The following is a 22,373-nucleotide window of genomic DNA, read 5'->3' as shown; positions in this document are numbered from 1 at the left end:
AATGTCCCCAAATGAATAAGAAGTGACTCAAAATCAATCGGAAATAGCCCGTAAATGTGTAAAATGAATAGGAAGTGACATGTAAATCTCCACAAGACTGGCTGTGAAAGCTCTGGTTTCAGTGCCATTGATGGCGTTAAGCGTCCAATCAGGTCAAAATGAATTGGATGTTTAGCGTCGTCAATGGCAACCAGTGAGTTAAAGTAGGCACTATTCTAATGGAAGATTTCGGTAGCGACTGAATTGTTCCTTTTTCTTTAAACAGTGCCACCTTTTTAAAACTATATATCGATTCCTGGTGGGAGCATACCGATAACCCTTTGGGCTACAAAGTATCGCAGTATATCACCTTTTCAATATATTGTCACACCCCTAGTACAGACATGGAAACATTTTCAAAATGGTAAAATTGTGCTTAAATTAGGTCTGTTGATAATTAAAATTAATTTTTGTATGTGGTTGAGTTGAGAGTAATAGAGGATTACCTGTAGGTCAAAGAACTTGCTGTATCTTCTGTAGATGACGTGGGAGGTATTGTCAGAGTAGGTGACATTGATGAGATATACCTGGCAACAGAAAGGGATGGACAGCATTAAAATTGTTGTTTCAATGATTCAAAAACTAGATTATACTGTACATCAATATGATGTCTTTCATCATTCCATGGTCAACCTTTTTTTTTTTACCATTATTGTTATTTTTTTAGTTTATCAGTATTGACCTTCCTTTTCAACCGGGCCATGTTCTCTCTGTGCTCCAATCAGTTCCCTGCTCTTTCTTTCATCAGTGTAGATTGTCTGATCATATTAGGTTTCCCTCAGTTGCTCCTTCCTATGATGTTCATGTTGTGCTAGATGTGTGTACATTTTATTTATGCCTTTCTGGTGAACCTTCAAGGAATGAGACTTTCTGTTACTTTTAAAGTGCTTTATCAAAAAACAGCCAAGCACGACGCCAGCTCGACACAGGGGCAAGAAGATCAGTGCTCCCTTAAATAAATGTCTTGCCCCCTCAAATCAAAATTTTAAAAGTTATCATTATTAAAAGTTAATATACTCACGAAATTAATACATTACAAGTTAACAAATTAATCTGTAGCACTGGGGAAAAAAGCCGTCAAAAAGGGGACACGAAGACGATATACAGTATTGTATGAGTTCTCTGTCGTCTCTCTTTGCCCTCTCTAGCTTTGTGGCCAGCGCACGCGCACAGTAAAGCACGCACAGCCCCCAGTAGACATCCATTCACTGTTAGTATGTAAATTAGCCTCGACGTCACCAGACAATGTGGTGTCAGGTTTCAGCGCGGCCACAGAGCATGAAGACTTTGAAGAAGCAGCTGCATTTTCTCAGTCACAACAAACACAGAAATAAGTCCATGTCCACTTTACATGACAGACTGCAGACAAATGATGATCTTGGCCCATGAGAAGTCCATAAGACCTTGGACATGGATGAATTTGGGAGTTTTTGCAAAGGGAAGTAGGAGACTGTTGTTGTGGGTGGAGTAAAGGGAGATTTTTGATTTAATAAAAAAAAAAGCCACAAAAAAAAGAAGATAAAATGTTGTGTTATATATCTGTTGTGCTTTATAAATTAGTTTGAGAAGTATTTATTTCATTATTATTCATATGACTACCTTTTAGTTCTCAGGTTACAATTTCTTTGAGAATTAGGTCACCCAGTTAAAATATGTGTAATGTTGTTAGTTTATAAACTCTGGATAAAGGAGATTTTATTTATTTTACTGTTCAGTTTCCCCCCTTGAGTGATTGTCACCTTATTGTGATCAGGGGGTTGCGTGCCTCAGTGACTTTAAGAGCTATACCACCAGGAGCTTCGTCCTCAGATGGGACACCCAAACTGGGCAGGTCTGAAGGTAGAGGCCCGACTAAGTGCAATCCACTTTTCTAGATAAGGTATTGTAACGCAGTTAAAATAAGCACAGTGGGGGGGATGCTGGAGCATTATGTGCACATGTAAAGTGCCCCCTACACATTTCTGACTGTCCCACATACATGCCTGCCAACAACTGGCCCTGTTTCTCCCACACGCTTATGTTGTTTTCAGTTTTCCTGATGGCACGCTAGTACCTCCTCGACCACAGAGATGAGCGGGATTGTTATTGCTCTGTCAGCTCACTGGCCAGAAAGCAGGAGAGACAGGGGAATGCCCCTACATATTCTTGATGAGTACCATATCAGTATTTGTTATGATGCCCCCTACACAATCCTGACTGCCCCCTCATACATGTCTGCCCACAACCGGCCCTGGTCAAGCATCACTATTTTCCTTGTAATTCCAATGTAACATTAAAGTGAGATGGAACAAATTAAACATCATACGTATATATATAAATTTCAGAGCTGAAAAGAACAGCATTTATTGAAAGACCCCGATTTTGTTATACTGTAAGAATGGGAATAGCTGGAAGGCAAAAGACATTCCACAACAAGGCTAACCGTTTAAAAGGCCTGCTACTGTTGCCACAGGCAGCTTAGCTACTAAACCCATGTTCAGGTGCACATCAACAGTAGAGAACTACGATCTGCTTTATGGTTTTTGTTCACAGCAGGACCGTGATCCTTCTGTTTCAGTAACAGAACAGATGAGATACAGCCACCTAAAGTGATTGACATCTACGACAAATAACAAAAGTTTAAAATTCCATTCACAAAATAGAATGTGAGCTAACCACAGTTAGTTATTACTCATAAGGAAAATTGTAAACAGTAGTGAAATTTTCCAGAATTGGTTGGCCAAGCAAAACTACCCCAGGGGCAACGATGACTCATCCATTAAGTCCCAAAGAAACCCAAAATTATATCCAAATGTGAACGTCTCGTAACAATAATAGTAATACAGATTGTATTTAAAGCGGCTTTTACAACACTCATGGACACTTTACAACCAAATATGCAAAGGATGAAAATAAACAAAAAGGATGAAAAGTCTGAGTAGATCAAAATAGCAGGAAAGAAATCGTAACACCAAACAACAGAGAATCAAGATGGATATCATAATTTAAACCAGTGCTGCAACAACTAATCGATTAACTAGAGTAATAGGATTGGGAAAAAAAACTTGAAACGATTTGTTTAATTAGAGTGGTGTTGTAATGTTTTTTTTGTTTGTTTTGTTTTTTACACTGTTAGTGATTTGAGTGGATAAGCTGCCCTTTAGTGGCAACAGTGAATATGACATAAGTCATCTAACATGGCTGGATTCAGCTGCTCCCCATTAAGAACAACATAAGGTTGTTTGTTTTTGTTTGAGCTAATATGATATATACATATACTGTAGACTTCCAGAGAGAGAGAGAGAGATAAAAATACACATGTACAGTAGTATACAATCTCTTTTTATTTTATTTTTTTTAAGAAATGATTGTATTTCATTATTTTCTGATTATTGCCGTTTGCCTTGGCTCTACAACCCCGGAGGCTCAAGTTTGAAAGGTGCCGATTCTGAGAGAGAGACAGAGAGACAGAGAGAGAGAAAGAGAGAGAGAGAGAGAGCGAGAGAGAGAGCTAGCAGACTTTTGCTATGGAAGTTAGCCAATTGTTGTTTTGTTTTAGTTAAATCTCCATTTATTTTATTCTATTTTTTTAAGCTCAAATATTTTCATTTATTGTTAAATGCATTTATTGCTGTTGTGAAATGAAAGTCCAATTTTGTATAGTTTGAAAACGGAAATTTTATTTAGAGCATTAAATGCTCTTTTGAAAGTGCAATCTTGGCAAGCCTTTGTTTTACTCTGCTAAAATTGATTCTGCGACACATTAAATGTTCCCAATCCAATTATTCGAACTAACTAATTGAGAGACTAATCGATTACTTAATCGATAACTGCAGCCATAATTTGAACATTGAGTCTGGATTTGAAAAGTGAGAAAGGTTGCATTACAAAGATCAGAGGGTAGAGAGTTTGAGAGTCAAGGGGCAGAATGACTAAACACTCTTGAAACAAAAGTAGCAAGGTGGATAGGGGGGACAAAGAAGTGAAAAGTAGAAGAGGAGCGAAGAGGGTGGGGAAGACTGTCAACACCAGCTATTGCACATTGTTTTTGCAATTATTGTTAATTTTCTACAAAACATATCAGGTTAGGTTGTAGGTTAAAGTGGAAGACGTCATACACTGGGTTTGTAACCCCCGTCTAATACTGTAAAGGCCTCATTTAGCGGCTCCATTTAGTAGTTATACGAGTAGTCTTCGTGAGATGTTGAAATTGATTGGGCCATATGAGGCACTTAAGTGTGATGAGTATGGAAAAGAATATACTGTATTCTGAAATCAGGAATGAGGAATACAATAATGGCTGTAACTGTGAAACCTTTAACAGAGCAATAAACCAGTTCCCCCTGCCGCTCGTCAAAATAAGAATGTTGCAGACATGAGGCTTTTGCTATCAATTCTTTGAAATATGATCTAATATTGGTGTTAAATAATTATTATATTTCCTCAAAAGTCACCAAGTTGGAAGTTCACAAGCCGCTGTTCTTGTTCACTTGTACTACCCAAAGATTATACAGAGTTTGTTACTTCTTTACTCTAAACTGCCACCTCCAGCCTGAAGCATAACTGCAACTCGTGCATGCAGTGCATGCTTGTCGGAGCACAAACCTAAAGTAACGAGCGTTTGGCCCATCAAATCAGCACCAGAAACATAAAAACAAAAAAATGTACTGAACGCAAATTTCTTGGCCGAAATCGAAAAATAATATTAGAAAAACCTGCCGAAAAATACACATGTACAGTAGTCTACAATCTTTTTATTTCATTTTTTTAAGAAATTATTTCATTTCATTATTTTCTGATTATTGCCCTTTGCCTTGGCATTGGTTCTACAACCCCGGAGGCTCAAGTTTGAAAAGTGCCGTTCTGAAACCCCATAAGAGTTTCCTTGTGTTCTGTCAGATTTTGCCACCAAATTGCAAGTCACAGGAAGTTGGGACTCGAAAAATTGGGTCTCACACCTCCAATTACTCAGCTGAATGAGATCTTGACATACAGTTGTGTGGAAATGCCGGGGTTTAAAAATTTTTTTTTGCATAAGCAATGTTTAAAATAAAAAAAATTAAAAAAAAACAGAACAAATTAGCAAAAAAAAAACTTTAGTGACTGCACTGTCCCAGAAAAAAAGCACATTGTATTTTTTTTTTCTCCCGTCTTAATCCATTCATGCCCTCTCTGTACCTCTCACCCATGTTCGAGTGTATAGAACAGCTAGAATTATTTTGAAAGCAAAAGTAAAATTCTTTGATTTTTTTTTTAGCAGCCAATTTCTTCCTTTGTCATTGTGTACTTGACATTGAACATAATGCATGTTATGAAGCATAAAGTATAGACATTTAACATAAATATTAGACATAAACTTACAGTTTTGAAGAAAAATAGGTCCCAGGGATTCAGTTTCCAAGTGAAGAAAGAAAACAGACAGAGGACGTGGTAAGGCAGAGAATGTGGGCTCGCCACTAAATGCAGTGAACCCCGCCTAAACTGCTATATTTAAAGTCGCACATAAAAGAGAGCCACACAAAACCTATACCTACAGAAGCATCAATGAATTTAGTACAATTTAAGATTCATGTTTTTTCCCCCACAACTAAATACATAAAGGTTAGAAGAAATGTGTTTTCTTGTCAGGGAGTTTGCCTGTATAATGTTCAAAAAGTCAAAAGGACACTTTTTAAAAAGAACTTTCCTGCCCAAGCAACGAAATTTTATCAGAATAATGTGCTATTTAAGCTTCGTCAGTGCTTTAAAAATATTCAGTCAATCAGTCATGTTGGAGCACAATATTCACTGTTTAACGATGTACTTCACTTGTTTTGTTTTTTTTAACCTCAATTTCTATAATCTTGAATGACATTTTTCCAGATTGGCATGATAATTTGCCTTAAAAATGCCCATCATGTCTTTTTTTCAAGCCATTTTAGTTGGTCCTTCTCTTATAGCTCCTCTGAAGATTTCAGCTTCTCATTACTATGCAGGAGACGAGAGCCAATTTGCATACCCTTTGCCCTGATTGGGCGTCAGTGGAGGAGGAGTGTCTAATGCAGGAGCTCGTAGATATTACGTGTGTGGTGACTGATACAGCACTTGAAAATGACACCAAGCTTCGCGATTTATCAAAGTTATCAAAAATAAAATATTCACCCACTTTACACTCCAACGACATTCTGTGAGCGTGTGTGCTCAGAGAGGTATATTTGAGTAAGGAGGCAAGCGTCCCCCTAAGACTTCCTAGTTACACAGGAATGCTGAAGTTCGCGGGGGGGAAACTGTCGAAGAAGTTGACATCTTTATCTGCAAGCAAGCCGGTGTTCCGTCAATTTGCACTCCCTGTCGAATTGAAATCCAAAGCTCTATTGGGCATGCGCATTGCAACCACACCTCCCAAGGGGTATCACAGGTCTAATGTCTGTCGAGTTGATCTACCATTTTGACTTCAATTTCGTTGCTGTTGTTTTGCTGCGAGTAATATTTTTAAAGTATATTCATTTTATAGCGCCTTTCGATTACTAACCTCTGTAAGCAATTACCTATGCACCAAAGACAAGAATACAATATTGATGATGTTGCAAGATAATAGCGTAAGGTAACGTTGTATGAGAAGCATTGTTGTTTTCGTCAACATCGACGATAAAAATATTTCGTCAGCTAAAAAAATTTTCATGACGATGAGCAAAGAAAAAGTGTCATGGGAGACTAAAACATAAAGAAATTGATGCTGATCATTATTAAATAGTTATTAAATATTTGCTTTTACCAATGAAGGCTCATAATAAAGTATTAATTGCTATAATAGCATGTTTGATGATTGATTGCAGTAAGAGACATTTTTGGAATTGATTACTGTAGACATGTTTGGCTCTTGATAATACTGCCTTGTAATTCTGACCGGTTATAACCGGCCTAGGTTCCACAGGTCAACTTATAGTATGTGTAGTTAGCACGCGTACAGCAACAGCACACAACGTATCTATCAGACTCAAAACACATCTGTTCAATCTTTCTTGCCCACCTTGATCCTTAGCTCTGTTTTTCTTGACTTCTTAATTTTGTATGACCTTTCTCCTTCTTTTAATTTGTGTTTGTTCATTTTTAACCTCTCTTGTACAGTGCCCTTGAGTGTTTTGAAAGGCGCTTGAAATGTTTTTTTTAAAAATTATTATTATTATTTATCTATGATATATCTAAATAGACGTGTCAAAACATGAGGTAGATTTGTTCAACGTTTAGCTACTATCAAAATCGGGGAGATGACTTCCAGGAGAGAGCGCAAATCGACAGAACACCGGTGGTTATGACTCTTCAGCCGGGTTTAAGGCTGTTTCACAATACCAGCGGCCCAGTGTGAAAAGCGGCCCGCGGTAAGCACAAAATGGGCGGAGCCACGTAGGCTGACGTAGACGCTGTCAAAAAGTGAAAAGCGGGTGTAATCCAGCAAGCCTATTTACTATTGTCCCAAACACCAATGCATCTTTTTTCCCATTGTTGCACAAAAAACAGCGACTTTTCCTATTTCAAGGAGTCGTGAAAAGAGTTACTAGTTTTGGTTAGAAGGTGATTCGGTTTATTTTTTTGTTATTCATGAAGTACATTTCCACACAAACGCACATCGAGATATCATTTGGCTTAGCAAAAAGGGGTGTGAGAGCTATTTTTCGAGTGTCCCAGAGCTCACGAAACGTGAAAAAAACGTATTCAAACAACTGGAAACAACTGATTTGCTGTGGTGACCCCAGAAGGGAAAAGTAAAAAAGAAAAGAAAAAGATAAACTTTTCTTCGCCCCGATTTGTGTGTATCCGTCCACCAAAATAGCGTGATAGTAGATATAGTGGTACCTCGACATACATCCAATTTTTATTCGTTATTTATTTGTTTTGCTCTGTGTAATTGCTTTTTGCAATAGGAATTACTAAGGATTTAGTGTAGGTTTTCAGGCTGTGGAACAAATTAATGGGATTATAATGTATTCTTATGGAAAAATCCTGCTCGACATAAGACCATTTCGACTTACAAACAAGGTCCTGGAACGAATTAACTTCGTATGTATAGGTACCACTGTATTAGTACGCCTGCTCCTGAGCTACTGGATACATTTTTTATGTCAGAGTGGTAATGTTGTGAAAAAAGAACAAGTTTCTATTTTGGGCCCTGTCCCTCAGCAAAAATTCACTCAAGACTTGCCACTCTGTCCAAAACGGCCCTTACCGCTAAATTTCGCCGAGAATACCCTTCCCACATAAACAATGAATGAATTGCCGCTCACCCTTTCACACCGGGCTGCCGCTAGTGTGTAACAGCCTTTACGGCAGGGAATGGAGGGGTGATGGAGCTCGCCAAGAAAAAAGTGACAGGAACTGGTTGTTCACCTGTAATTCACCTGTTATTCACCACATTCAGTGGCGGTCGATTTAGAATCAAAATAGACGCTTCAAAAGCTCATGGAACCTTGTGTGGCTTGACCCCATGTGTTTGTTCTTTAATCTTGATGACATATTGGTAGCCAGTGCTTCACCTGAAGAACATCTGCCACACTTGGCCCAGGTTTTCATGCAAACTACAAAGTAGATGCGCATGGCCTAATCATTAATCCAGCAAAGTCTCAGTTTAGTTGGTCGATGATTGATTTTTTGAGTCACTGCATTTTGTCACAAAGTGCGCTGCAGGAGTTTGATTTTTACAACCGGTTCCTTTGTCACACACTGCCCAACTCCTGCCGCTTTATAGTGTCTTGTGTGGTGGACATTAAGACCAGGGATGCCTCTCACCCAGGAGGTGGAAACGGGAGTGACAATTGCATTTTATGTTTGTGTGATAGTTTTCTTTTCCAATGCATTCTTTTGCTGTCAGTCATGAAGTAAAGACGTGTTTGTACCTAACACGGTGTCTTCTTTAATCTTCTCCAATTTGGCTACCAATGGCCACATACAGGATGGATAAAGTATTCTGACTAATGGACATAAAATATTTTGGACTGAAGAATGTTGGAGTACCCAAAGAAAACTTCCAAAAGCATTGCTCGAACCACACAATGCACCTTAGAACAGAAAATCTCATGAAAGCCTGTTAATCCTCCTTCTCTGTCTCACCTGAGCAAAAACAAAATTCCAGAAAGTAATCTACCAAGCACAGCCAACCAGGGAAATTGTCATTGCATATGCCTACTTGAGGTAAGAGTCGGAAAACAGGGAACCTTTTTACTGAGATATGGCTGACTTTTTGAAAGACCAATAAATATTTTAGTGGGGAACAGCCCTCTGAAGGGATGTTTATAGTGTGAAATAACAACCCTTATCCAAGCACAGCTTTTGTATGGCACTCTTGAAAATGTAATGGGACTGGGACTTGTAAGGAAACCAAAAACAGATTAAAAATGGAGTGACAAAACCTTTTCATTTCATCACCTTCAACGCTGCAAATAAAAGCTTGCACATATAACATTCAGAGAGAGAAAGCACATTTGCAATGTCATAGTATATGGACCAACAATGGTTGTCTGACAAAGCCCCCTCTGCTCAGAGCATAAGCATTTCCAGCTGGTTTCTCAAACATTGCAAATGAGATTGAATGGACAGCACAGATTGTGCCAGGTTTTCCCTCCTTCCCTCTCTATTTTTGCACAGTGAATAGCCTTGTCTCATGAGACACGGTAGCCTGGGAAACTAGGCCACAGATCGCCATGCTAGAAGTGTAACACATACAGCACCATGAAAAAGTATCTGTCCCTTTCTTGAATTCTTATAGAACAACATTGGTTCATACTTTATTGTTCAAGATCTTCAAACAAACACAATTATTAGCTAGATCTATGTAAAGATAAAATACCGTTTTTAAATGGTGATTTTATTTGCTCACGGGAAAAAATACTGTTCAAAAATAATGCCCCTAAATATAAAAACTTGTTGGACTATTTCAGGCAGCAACAACTGAATTCAAGTGTTTTCTATAACGAGCAATGAGTTTTTCCACATCCCAGGGGAGATCTTTTGGCCCACTCCTCCATGCAGAATTATTTTAATTCAGCAACACCATAGTGTAGGTTTTTCGAGTATATTTTTGTTTTTAAGCATTTATTTGTGTCTTTAATTCTATTTCTTGCTTTGTTTTTAACAGGCTTGCTGATTTTGATGTGACCTACCCTGTGTTAAACTGTGCTAAACAAATAAATTTGCCTTGCTTTTGCTATGAATGGCCTTTTAAGTCTTACCACAGCATTTCAATTGGACTGGAGTCTGGACTTTGACTAGGGCTACGTTTGCTCTGGGATGGATAAGGTTACAGGGTCAAAGACAACTTTACAGTCAATCCAGCCATTCGCAAACACATCTCGTTCGCTCACTCCCGCGTGAACACGCACAACCTGATTACTGCTACTGGTTGATTGCCAGTATCTCATTACCCACTTAAAGCGGAAATGTGAACTAAGGTTGGCCAACCATGTTTTTGAATAATATCAATGGCTAAACAATTATATGCATATTTTCATTATTTTTTTTAACGCAACCCTTCCAGATTCTTTGTTTAACCCATAGCAACGCCCTTGACAACGAAAATGCTTTTCTTCGGCAATCTTCGGAAATTACGTCACACCGGGAAGTGCGAGGGAAGTCCGCCATAGAACAGTATTGTTTGTTGCATTGCTTCTCGGTAAGATGTCACGGCGGTGTGTGGCGATGTTTTGTTCTCACTCAAACGAAAAGTTGTATGAGTGGCCAAAGGATAGCAGGGCACGTAAATGGACCAATCTTTCGTTCGCACGAAGCGAATGAATTTCACACCATCATCGAATAGTGTTCTCTGCTGCAAACACTTTGAAGATGCCTGCTTCCTTAACCGGTCTGCTTATGATCAAGGATTTGCCAAAAAGTAAGTGTGATTTTTGGATAGATGACTGATGACTTTGTCAAAGCAGAGCTGCCAACTGTTGTGGAATGAACAGTATAAGCTAGCGACATTAGCCGAAAGTTAACTCGTGGCAATCCCCGATCATAGTTGTTGTTGTTGCGTTCGCTAGGTTAAGCGTGTTTAAATTGTGCGTCATCTACGATCTTGTCCGAAAGGGTTAATCCACTGTCAATCGGGAAAGGGGTGTGGATGTGCATATAAGCGGGTCGGCGTCGCAGTAATTCACGGTCACGTTGCCGTAAGAGACACACACCGCCGGTGAGTTTGTGCACATTTATTTGTATTTGAATTATGTATTTCCACCTTCATGCTTCGAGCATTGCATTGCATTTGTACGGTACGGCGTTTCTTTCAAGGTGATCTCTTGATAGCCTTCTAGTTTGTGTTTTACGTACGAGAGCCGCTGACAGGTGACAACAACAAGCATGTTGGTTTTAATGTCTGGCAGCGAATCAGCGAGCGCGCAGGTCACGCAGTGAATCATGGGAAATGTAGTCTCGGGACAACACTGAAGTGGTGCTTTGTAATCTGTTCGCTTGTGTGAAAAAAAACCTTACGCCATTAGACGCCACTTCCTGCCGAGAGCCCAGAGCTGTGTTCGTACTGTTAACTCCATGCGTTAATAAAGAAACAAAGTTGTCAGCACGTCGTGTGTTCGATACATTTGTAAACAAAAAGCTCATAACAAGACACTATGCACGATCCGTTTAAGAGACGCTGGAGTAGTAGTAGGTGAGGAGGAGATCAGCGAGAAGCAAAACTTCACGGTCGAATGTGGCGGCAGTCCGCTATTATTATTTTTTTCTTATTGTTGCCACAATAAAGTGGAGAAAGCCATCAATGACTCATCTCCTTCTTTCCCCCCAAAGTTTTTATATTATTATTTTATATGCACGAGAGCTGGCGGATCTGCCAAAATGAACATGAAGTCTGATTATTATTTTTTTTTAACAATGTCATCAGATAGACAAAAACATAAAATTATGTGCAAATGCCTGCATCTTCAAATCATGAAAATAATAACAGCCTATATCTTACCAATCTTGTAATCTCGATGGGTCTTGTATCCATTCCATGTCAGGTAGTCTAGGCACATTGTTTGCATCCTGATTAGCGTCTGGCTAATACTACATGTTAGGTCCAACATAAAATTCCAACCTCCTCTTCTTCCTCCAACTCTTCAAAAACTTGGATCTCCTCCCTTGCGCTCGATCTATCGCTTATATCGCTGTTTGAATCATTGTTTGAAGGGCTTTGTATGGAGCTGCCATCGCTGTGCCCGATGTGACGTATCACTTCCGGGTTCGTCCCCTTTCAGGCTCGAACTTCGGAAACGCGATTATTTTGTCAAATATACAACATATAAATTATTTTTTTCATGCTTTATTTGTTGGACAATGTTTAATTACTTTAATTGTGACCCTAATTGGCATGTTATGAAATTACTTCACATTTCTGCTTTAACGTTACACTAAAAGACGACATGTTTCTGAAACCCCCAGTACCTGGCCAAGCATCTGGTGAAAAAAGACCACTCAAGAAAAAGTGCAGTGTTGTTTATAACAGCGTTAGAGTATAACAGTGTTGCTAACGGCGCTATTTTTTTTCAGCAGTGAGTAATCTAATGATTTACTGTTCTCATCTTTGCAACACCGTTACTGTTACTGAGGATGTAAAGGCGTGCATTACTATGCGTTACTACGTTGGTTGAATGACGCGAGAAAAGTCAAGGAGAGAGCAGAGCGGGAGTGGGGAGGAGGGAAGGGAGTTGTGACGCAGTTGCAAACGCGATGCTAGGCGGCTCCACTAATACCTGACAATAGCAGATAGCCTACAAACTACGCCCACATGATGTTACGCTAAATATCACATGTGTATACATGTATATAACTAGATGCGAAATGACAGGCTCGGCGGCTTTAGCACATGTGTAGAGAACTAGATGTGAAATGATAGACTTGCAGGCGTTAGTAAACAGCCGCCATCTTAAAGCTGTAGACTTTTCGGGAAAGCTCTGTTGTACAGAACCTTCCTAGCGAACCTCAGTAACTTTTTATCTAAAATACTCTTAAATCGGCAAAATCTTGACTTGAATCTATCTTTAAATAATGAAACACTTTTAAAACTTTCACATGTTCAAAGTAGACAGAATGGAACTATGCTATAACGGGAACAATTTTAACAACTTTAACGATTGAGTCACAACATTAAATGACTTCCAAACATAGCAAAAATTACTATCTAGTTATCGCAGTTTAGGGTAAAGAATTGGGCTGGGGCCAATTGTTCCAAAAACCCTTTGAACATTACATAGTTTGGCCAATGTTTTTTTTTTTTTGGAATGAAAAAAAAAAAAAGAAAAGTAACACCAATTAGTAGTAGAGTAACTAATTACTATTACATTTAGGTAGCTGAGATACTAACTCAATTACTTTTTGGGAGAAGTAATTTTAACTGTAATTAATTACTTTGTTAAAGTAAGATTAACAACACTGAGAAAGAGAACGTCACCGAGTTGAGGGAAAGCGAAATACAATATGAAAAGAAAAGGGAGAAAAAGTTTCAGCCCCAGTTGCGAGACCGCTGGAATTGCTGTATGAGACAAGAAAAGAGGTTTACTGTGAGGTGTGCAAATCAATGCCCACATATGCAGACAAGTAAGTTAGATAAAAGTTAACGAGTATGAAACCTATGGTATGAACATACAGTAAGTAACAAGTGATAATTCCTCTGTGTGACTACAAAGAAAATAATATTGTCATTACGATGGTCTAGCTTGAAAAGAGTTAGCCATAATTGCCTTCGTCATCACTTTGACTTCTAAATTGTTGACACAACATTCGAGCCAGGTGAGACTTCTGGCGGTAAGGGGAAGACAGGAAAACTTCCCCCAGGCACGCGGCTGTCCCGTGAGCCCGCCTCCCCTTGGAGCTCTCAAGAAAAAATGTTGGCTATACTAGAGCGATTATGAATGATTATGGATGTGATTATGGAATTTTGTGCACTAGAGTCATGGTTTTTGCACAGTTTTGCTGCACTTTTCATTAAATTTAGCTTTAAAAAATGTTATGTTATGTTCATGTTATTCAAGCAAATTGTTTTTTTTTTTTTTTTTTTTTTTTGGGTGACAATTGGAATCAATAACTGGCGTATTAACCCTGATCAGTTGTTTTGATAGTCGGGCCAGTGAACTTAAAAGGGCCAGTGGCTAATTTGCCTTTTTGTCTACCCCTTGGTTATATAATATACCTGGTCCCACAGGCATTTACGCAGCGTTTACTATCTCCTGTTGCCGTAAGCCACTTGCAAAGAGTAGGCATGCACTCAAAAGAGGCAGGAGCAATACAGTTTACCGTTTTATGTCACCTTCAGCGCAATTAGACACCTAGTGAGTATAACTGCATAGGAAGTGGGAATTACTGTTTTATCGTATTTCACAGGGTAGTCAACGTAATATTCAAAGTTGCTTGCATCACTATAAGCATTTAAAAAAATAAAATAAAAAAAATTTTAGTTGGGACTTGCATAACAAAAACATGTGAAAAGAACAACTTTAACTTGGTACTCATGAGACTGACATAACAAGATATCTCTAGAACATTATGTGCTATTTGTGTTATGTTACTATGTGGAGTCCGTCAACACCCATTAAGTAGACATGATGACAGGTTGGGTGAAGATGATTAAATTTGTTTTCAAGGTTGCAAAATTGATCTTTTATTTTAATTCTAATATTTTTGGTTTTGATCATGTTTGGTTTCATTTAACCTCTGACACATATGTAACTGAGCACATATGAACAGGTGTCTTTTATCTCTGCCCCAATTAGAATTGTTATCTTTAACGGGCCCTTTAAAGTCCTCAAGGACACAGGGGAGGGACAGTCCCACCACGCAAAGGTATTTTTTTTATCCATTGCTTTAGTATCCTCTTAACATGCATATACTTTTATCCTCCTAAATATGTTATGCTGTCAAACAACCAAAGATTCTGTGCTGTAAAAAGAAAAAAAGAAAAAAAACAAAAAAACTTCACGATTGTAGGCTCGCACATTCTTACAAACCAAACCCATCATCTCTGTAAGACATGAGAGTGAAGCTTCAATTAAAACATTGAAAGATCGGAATCGGGTGTGAAGGAACTGTTTTTTTTATTTAAAAAATATATTGATGTTTTTCTGCTTCATGCTTGTATAGCACCACAGCCTCTCGCCCTCCCTCTTGCTAAGCAGTGCGGCCAAATTTGTTTAAAAATAATTCACATTATGAAGGCGGCAAAGTGAGTCAAGTAACATGTTTGGAACTTTTGTTAAAAAAATAAATAAATAAATAAAAAATCAGGAGCGGATTGGGACTGTGTCGGCTAAGGGTGTAACGGTACATGTATTCGTATTGAACCGTTTCGGTGCTTGGTGCTCGGGTCGGAACGGAGGCGTACCGAACGAGTTTCTGACATAATGTAACTCTTTCTTTTCGAGGCTGTGAGTCGATCGGGTTACAGTTTCTTTGTGTACTCCGTCTTCTCTACTATAATGAGGACCAATACGGTAGGACAGTAAGAAACGTCAACGGCACGACAACGTGGTCGCCGCGATAACGCAGTGAAACGCGGCCGTTAAATTCGATCAGCCAGTGCACACCAGTCGCAGTGCAAAGTTTATTATTTGACGCGAGATGCGGCCCTCCTGCGTCAATACTACTAACTAGCAGACCGGAAGTCACTCGTGTAAAAATGCGGTAGATCTGGTCGATTTTTAAACTAATATGCAATCGTAACCCACTTTTTGAGTCCATCAGATCTCTTGAGTGGTAGATCGGGGCACAGCTGACTTGTCTTTGTTCATTTACAGTTGTCTTCTTTGCTATAATAATAACCAACACGGCCCCGTGTTCAATACAAAACCCTCCTACCACAACAAAACAAGTAGGAACTAATATTCACATAGGAACTAAAGTTATACAACATAAAATATACAATATATGAATTCTATATCACATTTGTAAAATACAAACACATAATAAAATAAATAATAGCCCATTTAAATAAAATAAATAGAAATTAGCTAAAACACCTGTAATTAAATAATAAGAATAATACCCAGATCCTGCTTCCACAATTAAATGTATTAATTTCTGTGTGGCGCTTTAACTTCAGAAAATCCACCAATAAAGCTTTTGAAAACCGTTCATAAGAAAAAAAAAATCATTGAGGCATTTCATTTGTAAAATACATGTTAAAATCTTTGTCATTGGGATTGCTTTTCTCTTTAGCACAGGACTTCTTTTTTCTTCTTTCAGAAAGAAAGCTGACCAGTATGCGGGGTCTGAAAGGCAAATTGTTGTTGGATTAATATCTTCAAATACCCGCTACTTTTTGAGCAGAATTCTAGCTTTGTATAGGCTACTATTCCTTTTGTTGAAAGCACAAAAGTGTGTAATAAACAATGAGCACATTTATATTTTGCATTTTGTTTTCTTACTGTACCGAAAATGAACCAAACTAACCTCAAAACCGAGGTACGTACCGAACCGAGATTTTTGTGTACCGTTACACCCCAAGTGTCGGCAGATTCTCAGAATCGAGTGACTTGGACTCTGTTGCAAAAATATGCAAACGTGACATCCCTTGCCTGGAACTCAAGACTCACCGCTGTTCCAGCGACAGAGTCTGGCGACCATTCTGCGGATCAAATTTCCAGGGCGGAGCAACCCACAGCAAACAGACAGCGGAGTGAAACAATCAGCGACGGGCAGACGTGACATTGGTAAAGCGACAAGAAACTGTAGCACATCAAAAGAAACATATGAGGAGAACAGAGAAGTTTATTCAACATGGCTAGCGCGAAACAGACTGTTGGTTTTCGCGACTCGATGTGTTTTTGGTCATTTAAAACTTAATTTATCGTGGATTGGAACATATTCTCGGCTCTATCGTTCGCCATCTGTGTTATTGTGGAGACGACTTCCGACGCGCAAGAGTGACGTTGCTAGTTAAGAACACATCACGCAAATAAACGAATCTGATTGCACGGATGATTTCGTTTCGCCTCGAAAGGTCAATAAGGAGCTGGGTCCCGGACTGTTCTCACGGTGTTTTAAAAATACAGGGAGAACAGTCTGGCCGTGCCAAAGAAGGACATCCCTAGTTTTAACTGGTTTATTATTTTGCTGAAACAAATATTGCCGAAATTATTTTTTGATGAAATCGACAAAAAAAAATAACTTTTACCCTCTTGCAAACTCTGCCTCCTAAATGACCATGAACATATCATACGACCTTTAAACCATAAAACCTAACTGAAGACAACAAGAAAAATTAATGTTTTGCGGACATCCAAAATGGTGAAGCGATGCAAAGGGATATGTAAATCGGAAACAAGTTACCCCATGAGTATGTTGGCATGAATATGGTTCTTCCCATTTCCAAAGCCTTAAAAATAACCAGATTCCAATGGATTAAGAAGTCAGGACGTCACTCCCAACTAAATGTCTCCAAAATAAGCAAGCATACAGACGCGTTCTTTTAAAAGGTAGGATTAAGGTAAAGCCAGAGGCTACCTAGCAAGCTGTCTTGCCTAATGTGTACGTAGAGACAAAAACATTCACAAAACTGGTTATCAAATTTGTCGTTATTGTTATCAAATATTATATCTTACTGGGAGGTCATTGCTGTAACGCTATAAGTAAAGTTGTTTCATTAACAAAATGTCTTCGTTCACTGTCGTTTCCATGAGTGCGCCAACATTTAAGTGACAGTTCCTCTTTTTAAGTATACATAGTGGGGAAGTCCCAATCGCATACTTTTGTACCAGAGTCAGAGTCACCTAATTTTGAGAATCTGACGATACAGAGTCCTGATCCGATACCGGAAAATTTTTTTTTTTACATAAGTTCCAAACATGTTACTGTCCCACCATGCAGCCTTCATAATGTGAATTATTTTTTGACAAGAATAACGAAGAAAAAAAAATACTTGCCTTTATTAAATGCTTCATTGAGTGAGTCCAATCGAATTCACTTACGCTTTGACATTCAGGCTGCTGAGAACAGCTTCTCACTTACACAATGAGTAGCCACAGCACACTTACGCAAGTTTACCAATAACTGACACATTTGTGCCTTTGATCGTAAAGCTACCAAGTTTTTCTGGCAAGGTCAAAGTTACAAACCTGTCAGTCGTTAACTTTAAGTACCAAACGCAAGCTGGACAGTTTGGCCACAGTGCTTAGCAGGAGGGAGGGTGAGATGCTGTGGCGCCGTACGAGCAGGAAGCAAAAAAACATAAATACAGTGGGGCAAATAAGTATTTAGTCAACCACCAATTGTGCAAGTTCTCCTACTAGAAAAGATTAGAGAGGCCTGTAATTGTTAACATGGGTAAACCTCAACCATGAGAGACAGAATGTGGAAAAAAAACAGAAAATCACATTGTTTGATTTTTAAAGAATTTATTTCCAAATTAGAGTGGAAAATAAGTATTTGGTCACCTACAAACAAGCAAAATTTCAGGTTGTCAAAGAAGTCTAACTTCTTCTAACGAGGTCTAACGAGGCCCCACTCGTTAACTGTATTAATGGCACCTGTTTTAACTCATTATCGGTATAAAAGACACCTGTACAAAACTTCAGTCAGTCACATTCCAAACTCCACTATGGCCAAGACCAAAGAGCTGACGAAGGACACCAGAGACAAAATTGTAGACCTGCATCAGGCTGGGAAGACTGAATCTGAAATAAGTAAAATGCTTGGTGTAAAGAAATCAACTGTGGGAGCAATTATTAGAAAATGGAAGACATACATGACCACTGATAATCTCCCTCGATCTGGGGCTCCATACAAGATCTCACCCAGTGGCGTCAAAACGATAACAAGAACGGTGAGCAAAAATCCCAGAACCACACGGGGGGACCTAGTGAATGACCTACAGAGAGCTGGGACCACAGTAACAAAGGCTACTATCAGTAACACAATGCGCCGCCAGGGACTCAAATCCTGCACTGCCAGAGGTGCCCCCCTGCTGAAGAAAGTACACGTCCAGGCCCGTCTGCGGTTCGCTAGAGAGCATTTGGATGATCCAGAATAGGACTGGGAGAAAGTGTTATGGTCAGATGAAAACAAAATAGAACTGTTTGGTAAAAACACAGGTTCTCGTGTTTGGAGGAGAAAGAATACTGAATTGCATCCGAAGAATACCATACCCACTGTGAAGCATGGGGGTGGAAACATCATGTTTTGGGGCTATTTTTCTGCAAAGGGACCAGGACGACTGATCTGTGTAAAGGAAAGAATGAATGGGGCCATGTATCGAGAGATTTTGAGTGAAAATCTCCTTCCATCAGCAAGGGCATTGAAGATGAGACGCGGCTGGGTCTTTCAGCATGACAATGATCTCAAACACACAGCCAAGGCAACAAAAGAGTGGCTTCGTAAGAAGCATTTCAAGGGACTGGAGTGGCCTAGTCAGTCTCCACATCTCAACCCCACAGAAAATCTGTGGAGGGAGTTGAAAGTCCGTGTTGCCCAACGCCAGCCCCAAAATAACACTGCTCTAGAGGAGATATGCATGGAGGAATGGGCCAAAATACCAGCAAAAGCGTGTGAAAAGCTTGTGAAGACTTACACAAAACTTTTGGCATCCGTTATTGCCAACAAAGGGTACATAACAAAGTATTGAGATGAACTTTTGGTATTGACCAAATACTTATTTTCCACCATGATTTGCAAATAAATTCTTTAAAAATAAAACAATGGGATTTTCTGGGAGTTTTCTTCCACATTCTGTCCCTCATGGTTGAGGTTTACCCATGTTGACAATTACAGGCCTCTCTAATATTTTCAAATGGGAGAACTTGCACAATTAGTGGTTGACTAAATACTTATTTGCCCCCACTGTTATGAATTAAAACCAGATCCTTTTCATCAGATTACGATCCTCTGAAAAATGGTGTAATCGGCCCGGTTTTTGATTACGTGACCGGATCGGGACATCCCGAAAACATGTGTTCTAATATAGGCACATTGAACTGATTTTGTTTTTATTTTTTATGTAACATTTCGTGAACAGACACCTTAGCATTCCAACCCAAAGTGTTGAACAGGTGTTACAATTTTTTAATATTTATAATATAACCCTCCGCTGCATATTGTGAACCCTTTAGCCTCAATCTTGAAGATGTTGTGATACTGTGGGTATTTCTCCAAAATAAATCGCATAAAACACTCTGGTATACCTGCAATGTTGCTGTAGGTGTTGAACAGTTGAACCTGTATGCTATTGCCTCAATAGCTCGCTATATTTTCAATATAAACCTCCGCTGGTTATTGTAAACCCTTTTGCCTAAATGTGGAGGTTAGTTCTTCTGGTATTGCTCCTAAATAAATGACTTTACACACTCTGCTGTACGTCTGTCTGCAATGGCTTCGCTGTTGGAGTGACGAAGCTTGTCAGCTTGGCAACCGTAATTAAGCGGGGGTGGTCCTTTTGCTAAAGGTCAGTTAATTTCACCAGTTAATGTCTAACTTGCAGAGGCAGGTCAACTTCACAATTTAGCACATGAATAGCAGGTGATGTGTTTATTTGTGAAGATAATTAAAAACGAGACAATTGAGACTATCTAGGGCCCAATCAAAAAACATGATCGCTTAGACAAAGCAAGATTTGTTTTTTGTTTTTTTAGGAAAAAAATAAAATAAAGTTTTTTTTTACCTGTCCTGTTCAACTGCTTTGACACAGAGAATGATGAATCTGATTATCTTTGAAGGCTAACGTCTTTGGTCAACGTTTGGTGTACTCCAATTGTGGTTGTTTATATTGTCTTGTTTATTTTGAGACTGCAGCTCGACCGAAAAAGGTTTCAGGGGGACAGATAAAAAGAAAGAATAGAGGGAAGAGTAATAGAATACATCTCAATATGAGTACTCTTACCCAGTGTAAGAAGAGGGGAAGACAGGTCAGATAGGAGTGTGATAGGCTAAGGTGAGTGCATAAGCAAGGCCCAAGAGCCAGTAGGGGATGCATGGAAGCGAACCCCACCTTGGGAGAGCAACAACCCACAACAGAGGAGACAAAGACGGGGCAGAGAACGAGAGGAGGCCACCAAGGTACAGATGGGGAGGGAGTCCAGGCACCTCTTCCATTGCAGCCACCCACCCAGACTAAGACGCCCTAACCCGAGCTTTGCCCAAAGAAGAAAAAACCTTTACCCACAGTGGCACTTGAGGACCGGTGTGGTCACCCCTGGTATAAACAAAAGTATTAATGGCTAACAGTTTTATTGCTGACCGGTGTCATTGTATCAGTGGCTGATCAAACTCGGTTGGGTTGCAAAGACGTACCACCACCGGTAGAAGTCGCGTGCTAAACTCCTGAAGTCGCGTGCTAAACTCCTGAGCTAGCAGTCGGTGACCAGCCTAGGCGGAAAGTGGTAGCACAATAAAGGCCGACAAGGGCTCACCCAAGAAATGGGCTGTGCCAGGTGGCTACCCACTAACAACAATGCCCAGCATGACATACCAAGGCCGAAGACTGTGATCTTAGGTTACGTCTACACAAGGATGGATAATGGCCTTAAACGTGTAACTAGTTTGACTATACGGCTACACTAATGTACCTCTTGTCCTGAAATTTCACTACACTGGATAAAGGAGTGCATAATTTCTTGAACGGCACCTAAACCGCCTTGTTCACCAGGCTATCCGTATAGTAATCGAATACGAAGGAAGTGACATCTCGGAGCGTTCCGTTACGCATTACGGCATTGTAAACAATTCAGGCGACTGTTACACAGCTTTCCTGCTCATCTTTTTACAGCTGAAAGAGCTTGTAAAATTTACGCTTGAATATTTCCAGAGAAGACATCGAACAACGCCGAAAAATTATCAGCTTCTGGTTCAGAGCTGACCCGCGCGGACGATGACGTCACACGCTCCATTTGCACAGACTATGCCTGCGCAAATGCAGGTGTCCCTTGCAGGACTGTGGCGTTTATAAATGCGCCTTAAACGTAGTGCAGAAATGTATAAAATACTGTCCGAATTACAAGGCAAAAAAATTATCTGTCCTTGTGCAGCCCAAGAGAGGACTGGAGCTAGCTCGCTCCTTTCCCAGCAGGAGTCATGAACTAATTCTAATTCCTGGGCTCCCCCCCCCCCCCCGGTGACCACCTTGATCTTTGAAAGCTGCATGGAGAGCAAGATGGCACCCAATAAATGAACAGATGCACTGTATATAGAAAACTGGAACTTAATGTAGGGTAACAAAGGGCATTAGGCTCAATGGGGCATAAACCCCCAACCTCTGATAAACTCCGAGGTCACAAACTTCCTTTCTTATCGTCTTCTTTCTGTCCTGTTAAGATGCTTGAGTACTCAGAATGGTATATATGAATGCCTCTTAATTTTACTGTGAAACGGGAGAGTTTGAAATACTCTATTTGTGGTTGATTATATGTGTTTAT

General features: G+C 39.5%; 1 protein-coding gene across 4 annotated transcripts in view; it reads right to left on the bottom strand.

The window, feature by feature from the left end:
• sh3pxd2aa (SH3 and PX domains 2Aa) overlaps positions 1–22,373 on the bottom strand; it is a 183,808-nt gene that overhangs the window by 148,304 nt on the left and 13,131 nt on the right. For all 4 annotated transcript variants that reach the window (XM_057842412.1, XM_057842413.1, XM_057842414.1 and 1 more), the window contains exon 2: positions 486–566. In XM_057842412.1, coding sequence (XP_057698395.1) covers positions 486–566 — 81 coding nt within the window. The remainder of the gene's footprint in view (positions 1–485; positions 567–22,373) is intronic.

Source organism: Corythoichthys intestinalis, chromosome 8 (genome assembly GCF_030265065.1).
Source record: "Corythoichthys intestinalis isolate RoL2023-P3 chromosome 8, ASM3026506v1, whole genome shotgun sequence".
In the NCBI taxonomy this organism is placed as follows: Eukaryota; Metazoa; Chordata; class Actinopteri; order Syngnathiformes; family Syngnathidae; genus Corythoichthys; species Corythoichthys intestinalis.
The sequence above is the reverse complement of the archived record's forward strand: the minus strand, read 5'-3'. Positions and strand labels throughout refer to the sequence as shown.